The sequence below is a fragment of the Strix uralensis genome, chromosome 7 (genome assembly GCF_047716275.1).
Source record: "Strix uralensis isolate ZFMK-TIS-50842 chromosome 7, bStrUra1, whole genome shotgun sequence".
Classification (NCBI taxonomy): domain Eukaryota; kingdom Metazoa; phylum Chordata; class Aves; order Strigiformes; family Strigidae; genus Strix; species Strix uralensis.
Window position 1 is genome coordinate 33815085 of NC_133978.1, and position 11045 is coordinate 33826129.

General features: G+C 38.5%; 1 protein-coding gene across 1 annotated transcript in view; it reads left to right on the forward strand.

Annotated features, from left to right (window-relative positions):
- Positions 1–6152, forward strand: part of TRUB1 (TruB pseudouridine synthase family member 1) — a 28851-nt gene extending 22699 nt beyond the window's left edge. The window contains 5 exon segments of the mRNA XM_074875361.1: positions 1602–1674; positions 2955–3094; positions 4208–4264; positions 5601–5803; positions 5805–6152. Of these exon segments, the coding sequence (XP_074731462.1) occupies positions 1602–1674; positions 2955–3094; positions 4208–4264; positions 5601–5803; positions 5805–5849 (518 nt within the window). The 3' untranslated portion in view covers positions 5850–6152.
- The last annotated feature ends 4893 nt before the right edge of the window (positions 6153–11045 follow it).

Below are 11045 nucleotides of genomic sequence, written 5' to 3' on the forward strand. Positions count from 1 at the left end.
CACACCCCACAACTTTGTTTGTTAATGGCTTAATAGGTCATTCGTTACATGGGGAATTTTTTTTTTTTCCAGAGATAGAGATTGCCTGTGACATAAGTGATTTCTTCAGAGGCTAGATGTAACCTCTCAATCAGGGGAATATGAAATCAGAGCAGGAACTGAACGCAGGTGTCTCTTTAAATGCCCTAGCCACAAATTCAGTTCATGGGGTGAAAACTGAAAGAGAACCGCAAGTGACACTTATGCTTAGATCTTAAATACTAAGTTCTGGCATGAAGCAACCTAGGGTTCACAAGAAGGCTGATGGGATCACCGGCATAGAGCTGGGTCATACTAACTTCCCACCATGTAGTTTTGTTGTGATGATGCTAAACTAGCATAATACAAAAAGAATATTCAAATAACCATGTAAGAAGCTCTTCAGAAGATCCAGACTTACTATACAATTGATTTTGTTGTTCCTACCCTGTATTCTGATGTACGTTGGTCTCTCTCAACCTTGCTGTTAATGACACTTCTTGAGACAGCTGCTGGGGCCTAGAGACAGCTTGAGGCTGCAAAGTGTGCTTTGTCAAGTGTGGTACCACATTGCCATCATCCAAAACTGATGTGGAAAGAAACCTCTTCTTTTACTTACAGCGTGAAGTACATCTGTTTTGTAAGGTTTGGAAGTAAAGGTCCTAGTTTGTAAGGTTTGGAAGTAAAGATCTGTTCCAAAACATAATGAAAGATCAATAAATAAATTTGGTTGGTTTATGTTCCAGGATGCTTTTGACCTAGCATATAACTTAGGAGACACAGGACTAGTCAAGTCCTAGACAGTAGAAATGCACCTTACGTTTGTGCTCTCTAAACAAATTAGGGATGAATGTCATCTCTATTGAATAGTATTTCAAAGGACCAGTGCAATCAGTTACTTAGGTTATAGCCTTCTAATAAAAGTCAGACAGATTTGTATGTGTACTCTAGAAAGAGAGTAGATTGCCTAAAGCAGCTATCTTTCTTTTACAGGATTTCTTCAGTAAAATTGCCTTACTTAATATATAACAATACCCTGGTGTGCATTTGCAGGTTAGTTGTTCGATACAGAAATTTGATGTGTTGTTCCAGATGCAGTCTTTTTTCTTCACTAGAAAAAAAACCCATGATGCTTTTGTTCTCTAATAATCTGTTGTATTTTTCCCTGCAGTTAGGTACTCTTAAAGAGAAGTTGCCAAGGTTAGATGAACATCTTACTCTTTTTGGTCCTTTAACAAAAATTAGACTAGGACAAATTTTGTAGTTATTGCATAGTTCCCAATAAAAATTAATTTGCAGTTCCAGGAGAGAGAAATTGCAAAAGCAAACTGTATCTTCAGATTTCTGCCCTTCTGAAGGCAACCAGACTGTCTTAATCACCTTGGACAGTTTGTTCCACACTCTGTGATAATTCACACTCCTACCTACATTCTGGTTTTTATCTGTTTTCTTTGGTGTTTTTCACCCAGTCTAAATTCATATGAGAGGGAACTCTTCTTTGTATCTGTTTGCAGAACGTGATTGATGTCATTAGTGCCATGTGAGTAATCAATGCTAACATACTTACTGTTTTCTTTCTACAGACCAGGTAACAAAAGGAGATCTTGAAAACGTGCTGCAGAAGTTCACAGGGGACATAATGCAGGTTCCTCCACTGTAAGTTCCACAACATTCAGATTCTCTTGGCAGTTGTGTTCAGCTGTTGGGACTTGCCAACAGAAGTCAGTTCTCTCAGAAATAAAAAGACACATTTTGGCAAGAGGGTAGAGGCAAGGCGAACTTAGGATTTTAACATTTGCAGCTGCAGGTCATGCCCATTTGAACATCGAGCACAAATGGTAACGTGGAGTCTGTTTTTTTTTTTTATGGTAAATGTGGCGTAGCAAAGCAGTCTTAAATAGCTTTACAGGGCTTGGGGGCTTCTATCCTGTCTTCCAGTTAGAAAGCAAAGCTGCGAGTCTTTAATTTTAGTTGCAGGGTAAGAGGAGGCTTACTGACATTTTTGTGGAAGTGCCTTAAATGACCTCAAATTAGTTCCTGAAAACTTAGGGTATGAATGAGTGATTAGTGACTGAGTTTCCGTAGCTTAGCAAATTTCTTCGTCAGGTGAGCCATAGTAGCTGGCAATGTGCAAACACTTAGCTTGTGACAGATGGCTTTTATGGTGATTTAAGCTAACATGCTTTGCTTTGCATTTGCAATGGATCAGTTACTGTGATTCCAACATGAGCACTGTAAGGTCAGTAATTCAGTAGGTGTTCTGCTTCATGTGACCTGTTTCAAATTGCCTTCTGCTAATTTGAGCAAGATCATTTTTGGTTTTTCTGTGGTCATCGTTCTGACAAGACCAAAGTTGGAGCTTTGGGTAAAGTTTCATGTAATCAGTGAATTTTTTCTTTTTTTTTTTTTTATAGTGGTCCCCTAAACACCCTAGAACAAGGCTACATAACTTGGCAGTTGCTGTTCAGGGAGGACCCTGGTGGGAAGCAAGTAAAGGTGCAAGGCAGAATTACAGGAGTTGCCTGAGCAGCCTCAGTGCTCAGCTCAACATAACACTGAAACAGAGTACACCCTGCAGACTTTGAAGAAAGAGAACGTTAGACGCAGCTGCAAGTTTCGTACCGCTTATAGTAACCTTTGTTTTCATAAACTACAAATTAAGTGATGAAACGCTTTTAAATCTATACGGCAAGAGATAAATACAGGACCGTCTCTTGTTTTCCAGTTTATATAGCTACTAGTGAATGAGATGATTCTATGTCCAAGAGATTTCAGAAGCACTTGCCAGTGGTTTGATTTTTTCGTGAGCACTTGGAGAGGATTAGAATGGTAAAATTTATGCTACTGTAGTACAATATTAACAGGATCTGGAGGATGGGAAGCTTGTTCTATTACAACCGTATGACATCTGTTTTCATGCTCTGTCATCTGGTCAGCTATTCTGCTTTGAAGAAAGATGGAGAAAGGCTATCAACTCTGATGAAGAGAGGAGAGGCAGTTGAAGCAAAGCCTGCTCGGCCAGTGAGAGTGTACAGCCTCTCTCTCCAACACTTCCAGCCACCGCTGTTCACACTGGGTAAAGGCCAAAGATATTACGTAGTGATGCTCCCAGCTTGCTGGTGCTTATTTACACTCAGAATGAGAATAAAGAAATGAAATGGGTTTCATTTCCCTCAGCTACTTATTCTGGTGTAAGCCCATGTGCAGAGACTTTCACTTTGCAGTAAAAGCACCGTATTTTGATTTTAAATTAAGCTGATTATATGTAATCTTTCTGTGATGGAAAATTCTGAGAGGCTGGTTGGGGGATTATTTGCATCTGTCCGTAATTTTGTAACCTCTAGCTCACTCCTTTCTCAGGTCTGCTTGCTTCACTTTGCCCATTCTTTTGCCCAGACGCCCAGGCCTGCTGGCATCTCTCCCAGGGTGCAGCAAGGACCAGTATCAGTTACTGTCAGGCCTCTCTCAGTTCAGGAGGCAGGATTTTATCCTTCCTTTTGTCATACATGAAGAAACTTGGGTAGTGCATTAAGAAGCACATTAATAAATAAACCAAAAAGACTGCTATAAATGTTTGATGTTACTGTGAGGTCAGGATAATGTCTTGCATTGATCAGCTGCCTAGTTGACCCGTAGTCCTCTGGACCAGATGTTATATGATGAGCGGGTACGAGTGACAGAACTCAGTGCTGTGTTACTGCAGCCCTTACTAAAGTAGGGGTGACTAGCAGCTGATCTGGCAGAGAGGGAAGGGAAGGGCTGAGAGAACAGGGAAAAGTTAAAGGTGAATTTTAAAATTTTATTGGAGCTGCCTGTGTGCAGTATCTTAAACGCATCGATAGTTCAGACTGTGCTTGAAATAACTTGTTTTCATCATTAGAAATATGAAACCACCTTCTGAAACCTTCAAAATGAATAGGACTGAGGCATTTATTAACATACCACAGCAAGTACTTAATTTCTAGTGAGTTAGTTCAGTTGCCATTGTATTTGCTTTCCCTCCTGTCTAGCTTAGCAATCTCACCCGCACATATGTTACAGGATGAATAATTGATGTTGCATCCTATAAATATTTTATCACTGGGTTGTTTGCTTAGCGCATTTTTACATTTATGTGGGGGCATGGTTTCTATGTAAAGTAGATTTCACATTGCACTAGCAATTTACCATGTCACTATTAACATTCCAGATGTCGAATGTGGTGGTGGCTTTTATGTCAGGAGCCTGGTCAGTGACATTGGCAAAGGTAGGCATGAAAAAACCCATGACACTTTAAGGGATGAATGTGTCTGTTTATGGAAAAAAATCTGTCATTTTGTGTATCTCCGGTAGCTAGACCTGTGTACTTACTATTTTGCAGATTTGTAGTGCTATCACTTGGTTTTATATACTAAGGTATTTTCCTTGGGAGCATGGGGAAATGAAGGCTAAATAATTACCAGAAATGGAGCAAGTAATAGCGCTGAGCAAGATAATACAAGGCAAGGTGGGGATTTTTTTCTTTCCTCCTCCATATGTTAAAGCTAACTCAGATTTAAGGATGAGAAGAAGAAGAAAGGTACTGTCTTTTTAAACATTATTCATCACATTTTGAAAACAGATTGCGCAGAACATTACCATGCACATAATAAACCCTTTCTGCTGGAAAGACTTCTACATTTGTGATGATTTTTCTAGTGTTTTCTTTCTCCTTTACCTGAACTGTGAATGGTTTGGCTTTCCCACAGGGTTATTTGTCTTGTGCTCTATATGTATCAAACTGCATGATGGAGAACAGATAATCCATTTCATTTTTTTTTTTTTTAAATGATACATTTGCAGATCAAGAAAGCAAGCAATGTGGGATAACCCTATGAATTTCAATGTTGTTATTTGTGCTTAGGCAAGTCAAAGATTCTCTTTCTGTTACTGCCTTCTGAGCATAGTGGCTTCTGTTTAGTCCTTTAATGACAAACCAAGATGAAGGCTGTCCTCAGCTGGTTCCTTTTCAAAAATTTAAAATGCAGTAAAAATCTTCCAACATCAGAAAGGATGCACTTACAAGTCAGCTCTGGTTGCTGTTATGTTTTGTAGCTCCTCATTATGTAATTCTGTCCTACTGGTATTTATTTACCGTAGCAGAGCATTTGTTACTATTTTTTATTTTTCCTTATTTTAGTTTATATTATCCTGATAGGTGGCACAGGATAAAAATGTCAAAAGTCCTTCTTGAAAGCAAGACGTGCTAAGGCCTCAAATCCGTGGAAAAATAATACATGGTCTTCTAAGTCACTTATGAATACAGAATGTATCTTAGGTCATTATTTTCTCTCTTTTCATTCTGATTTAAATCTGGAAAACCTTTTGACAACTTTCTGTCAGATTTTGAACTCTTTACTACACTGGAAATCTATTGAAATGAAAGGAATTCCTTGGCTCAAATTTAAGAAGGTATAAATGAGTGATAAATCTTCTTGAATTTCATTTTCAAACAAAGCAGAATAATGTAGAAGGCTACATGTGAAAATACATTTTAAATGAATTGCAAATAGTTAAACTTGACTGTGCACTTATTCTAAATACTCTTTTGTCCTCCGCTGTAGAACTCTCTACCTGTGCCACTATGCAAGAGCTGACCCGAACCAAACAAGGGCCGTTTACGCTAGAGGAGCATGCCCTTTATGAAGACAAATGGACAATTGATGAAATTGCACGATCCTTAGAGCATTGCACATCTCTTCTCCCGGCAGAGCCACCTCATAAAAAACTGAAGACAGAGCATCCTGGTGAAACTGCTGTGAGCTGTGAAGATAAGTGATAAGTTGGGTCAAGGAAGAAGACTGAATGATTGAGACATTTTAAGATTGGATTGGGATTGTCTTGCCTCCTGTGTAAATCTACAAGTCTGTACTGGGAGGGTGACAAACTGCAGTGCAAGAAAATGGTTCTTTTCTTTCCTGGGCTTAGAACATGCACTGAAAATATCCAGCCCTTGCTGTTTCCTGACCTGTTTATTTTCCTTCTTGTACACAGTAAATGGGTCTGCCACTGATGTCAAATCTTCATAAACTTTTACAGAATTTGTAGAATTCAGAAGAGAATAAAGAATACAGCTGTTGTTACAAATTCCTCAATAAAAAAATCATAAACATTAAGGCTTGATAAATGTGCTCAAAAAAAGTCTTTTTTTTTTTTTTTTTATAGCTGGTAATCAAACCCTGAAATACCATGGTGACAAGACTGTCATACCTTGAAGGATACAAGAATGTGGTGTGGCAATTAGCTTTCTTGAAATCCATTTCAGGATATGTCCATTTTACTGTAGGTTTTCCTATGCAAGTTGTTCTTTCAGTCAAATGTTATCTAGAATGCATTAAATGTAGATGCTAATATTTTACTTTAAGTCTGAAATATCAGTGTAAGTGAATAGTTTTAAGTATAAGCAATCCCAGGAGATAATAGTTTGATAACAAGTACTCTGAAAAGTGTGGTCATAGTTACAGGTGTACGTACCTTGTTCTGGTACAGTGTCCCATTTGGTGACCATCTGTAGTTTAAAGCATAGTTAACTGTTATGCACTTCATAGGGCTTATGGAATTTATTTTTGCCATCTGTGTATTGCTTGAGCTGTTTCCTGTGGATTGGGTAGAAGGCTGATGTGCTTCTGGGCTTTGACTGATTTGGGCCTGACTAGTTGTATGGGCAACAGAGGGATCCACCATCAAGGATCCTTGCTGAAGCCATTTTAATTCACTGGGGCAGTAAGAGCCTGTTCCTGTAGTCAACAGAATTTGATTGCACTGATTATTTCTCACCTCTGCTGCCCTTGGGATTTTCAGAATGACTAAATGACAGTGGTTTGAGAATGCTAAAAAAGCACCCTAGTTTGTTTCCATGTCTGTAACAGACTATCCTAAAAGGCCTTACTTCCCTGTGTGTCCCCATACGAGTTAGTGGCAGGTCTGTTTTCCTCTTGTCGTAGTGAGGAACCTGAAGAGTACTTGAAACATGTGAGTGATACCTGAGAGAAAGCCCTGCTTTTGAAATTGTCACTGAACTGTCACCTAAGAGGAATGGCCTGGCTGCTGTTACAGTTTTATGCTGCAGCTGGCCAAGTGGCCTGCTGTGGCTTTGTACAACTCCTACACCTTCGAGTTTTGGTTCTGGCATACAGGGACTTGTCTCTTACTCTGAGTGACTGAATGCTGGAAAGCTAACATTTTTTGCTTATATTAGGGTTTATCGTTTACAGAGAGACAAGCAAGTTTGATTTTTATGACTCTGTTAATGGACTTGCTACTTTCCATGGTAAGTTATCCTGATAGCTAATTACCTCTATTGCTTAAAAGAAGTTGTGTTTTATTCCAACTTGTCTTGAATCTCCACACGCAGCATTTTATGTCTTTGTCTTTGCACCTTACAAAAAGCAATTTCTCTGTGTGCAGGTATTACATGAAATGATCAAGTTCCAACTTTACTTTCAATCTAAGCAATGAAATAAATAACCTGAAGTTTCTCATTGCAGGATACCTTTCCAGACATCTATAGGGTTTTTTGTTTTCTATACAATAAGAAACTGAAGTCTATGCAAGATTAATGAAGCTTTTTTTTAGAGGGAGGATAGAGTTTGTATTTTATTGTTCAGTAAATAAATAGTTTTCTTCTTTTGTGTATTCTGATAAAGAACTTAAGGGAAATATTGAAAATATCACAAGCTAATTGAATTGTTAGAGTGCTGTAGCTGCAGCATATTTAATGTACAGTGTGGAGGAAGTAACCATTGTAAGAAATTTTGATTTCAGATGGGAGAATAGAGTTGTGTTCAGTAAGAGAACAGTGGGAGATTTTAGTTGTTTCTCTTCAGGGTGGGTTTTTTGGTACTTTGGATAGAAACAGAAAAGAAAGACATTATTTCCTAAAGAAACCAAATAAAGCAGAAAATCTCATTTTTCAGTGTACTTATCTTGAATGATCAAAGATTTTGATTGAAACACAACTTCTCATATTGTCTAAATCTGTTTTTCCAAGAACCTAATTTATGTTATCCCTGTGGTCTTCTAGATTAAGTTCTCATTTTATTTATCTTTCTGCTTTTATAAAAATAGGCCAGTAGATATAATTCTATTAGTCTACTTGTTTCATCTACAGGGATTTTTTTCTTTAAAAATCAGTGCAATTGAGAAATCTTTCTATTAATAGGGTACATTTGTATACAGTGTTATAAGTGTCTAGCACATTTTTTTTATCTCATCTGTTTGTTTAATGCTCACCATGGCTTTCTTGCTATTCTGTGTAAGACCCCCTGATATTTTTAATTTCAAAAGAATTACATTTTAATCAGCTTTTAGGTTAGCTTGCAACTGGTCTGTTGTAATTATTGCTAACAGATCTGTGATCCTGAGAAGATGGAATCTGTTCCATAGTCTAGTCACTTGAGGGACATGAAATTGCAGTCAAAAGAAAGCATTCTGTTGACATCAGCAAATTTTGGTTTAGGCTGCAAGTCCTAATGCATGTGGAAGCCTAGGGACAGAAGGAATGTAGTTGTATCTGCATAAGGTGTGCAGATAGTGTTTCTAAAGACTGGAGGCATCTCTCAATTTACAATTGCAACTTCCCTCAATGCTTTTATTCCTCTGCAGCAAGTAGAGAGACCTTCACCAGCTCTGGCTGTTTTTTTTTTTTCCTGGGATTCCTCTTCCCCAATGCCAGGTTCTGTCACCTTCAGAAATGAAGGCAGAACTTCTTTATCTCAAATTAATGACAAATTTCTCCACATATAACTTGTACTGAACTACAGAAACTATTTCACTTACAAGCAAATATGTTTGGTTGTAATCGTAAATGGCTGGGTAGCACACAAAACTGTGGCAGACAGCAGATAGGTGTTCTTAGAAGACACAGTGTAAAGAGTGTGTAATGTCATGAACAAATTACACAATAACAGCTTGTTTTATGACTGATACTGATGAGTGTCAGTCCCATTCCAGCCCCAAACCGTGGAGCTATCTTTTCAAACATTGAGACTTCTCTGGCTACTTCCCAGTGTCTTTCCTAGGTGCTTGCCCTCACTTGCGTGCTCTTTCCTAGGTACCCCTGTGCTCTAATGGGTCTCTGCCCCTTCAGCCATTAGTCCCAATGAATAGTAACCGGGAAGCCACTGAAAAATCTAGGAATAGCTTTTTTAGATATGTTTTAATAACTCAGTAACTTGAAACTATCCAGATCTGGAAGTAAGTGCTGTGTTCCCATGGGAACCTAGGGAAATACTCTTTTTAACTTATTTATTCTTATTAACATGCATGTCCCTGAGATACCAGACTTCAGAATTGTGCTATATCCACATGTAGTTTTTTCCAGAACAAAATACCCAGTGATACTGGATCTTGAAAACTGACAGTCGTGATAGCTCCACATTATCGGCTATTTAGAGTGAGAGGAAAGTGTGTATACAATGTTTCTGAGACTAGTAGAAGAGTTAGTACTGAGTGCTCAGCTCAGGCAAATGGTAGTTAATAGGAATTTTATGGTACTCTGGCCAGAAAATATGCATGTCTCTTTGATTTACCATTTAAAATATATCTGTGACACAGACTGAAAGATTTGTCTCATTTTAACGAGCATTGTTCATGGGGAAATTCCTGGTAGAAAAGCATGTCCTGCTTTTTGAGCTGAATATTGTCTGTCTTGAATTTGGATTTGCAACCTTTAGTCCCTAGTAGTGTGCTACCATAGTCTGGCCCTGACTCTGCCTCCAGTGCTGGTGCTGCTTCAGTGAGATTGGCAAGGGCTTCATAATTTATCTCCTCCTAATGTCTCTGCCTGGCTAGCTCTCTTTGTTCCTTATTTAAATGGTAGTTTTTCTGTGCACTTCATAATCTATTTCTGCTGCCAGTGTGTTGAGCACTTTTTAATGTTTTTTAAGCAAAATCAATAGGCTCTTTTTTTTCATATTAATCAAGTCTGAGCCATTAGCAAAATAATCTAGGAGTGCTTTCATCAATAACTAAGCATTTAGCATCTTACCCTGCAGTTTTATTTTTGATGTATGTGTTTACTAGATGAAAAAAAGTCAAACAGCGAATAACTCTTCAGCTTTTGGGATACCTTAGGATTTTATTTTTTAGTGTAATAGATGGTGAAGTTGTTATTCTGGGCATGAATGGTTCTGAGACTTTAATGGTTAGGGTCATTCTGTTTGCTTGTGAGAGTCAAGGAATCGGTTGGCAACAGTATTAATTTTATTAAAAAGGTCTTACAGAGACAAAGCGTGAGCGCATGTGTGTGTACGTGGGAGTGTGACCACAACATACAACCAGAGGGAAGTGGTAGAGACAGTGACTGCATTCAGCCAGCCTGGGCAAAATTACTGTCCCTGTTAAAAAGCACTCATTGTTTCTAATAGCCATGGGATTAATTTGCTTCTTTGTGAGACCTGATTAAGTAAATCACCAATACTTAAGAGCATGTCAAACAAGCAGGTTTATCATCTGGACAGTTATGTCTCCGCTCTGGGTGATGTGATGCCATATCTTTTCTTCCTGTCTCTGAGGTCAGCTGCTAAGATCATATAGGTGTTAAACAGGCAAAGCAAGGAGTTGGTAATTGGGAGCGGATGGTTTCAGTGTTCAGGACAAAAAATGGACTACATTGCAAGAAGAAAACCATATTTTTTTCCAATTCTGTTTTTGGGGAAGTATTGGAGACACTGCCATGGCTCAGAGAAAGTATTAGCATGGCTGCCTGAGAAAAGCCTGATGTTTTTGTTATGGGTGTGAATGTCTTGGACTTTAATCCTCTTCCGTCCTCACCTCTAGCTCAAATAGGATTAAATCAAAGTGGCAGCCTCTCCCCAACTTTTCCATGTCACATTGCTCTGTGTGTTGTGGGTGCTGAAATGATCCTATGCTCAAATACTGGGCTGTAAAAGGGCTTGTGTGGCTTCCCCCAGAAGTTAACAGTAACTGAGAATGAGTAGGACAAGAAATGAGGCAACAGAATTTGTACTATAGACCCAAAACAGCCTTCCTCTTACCAGTTGTATTCA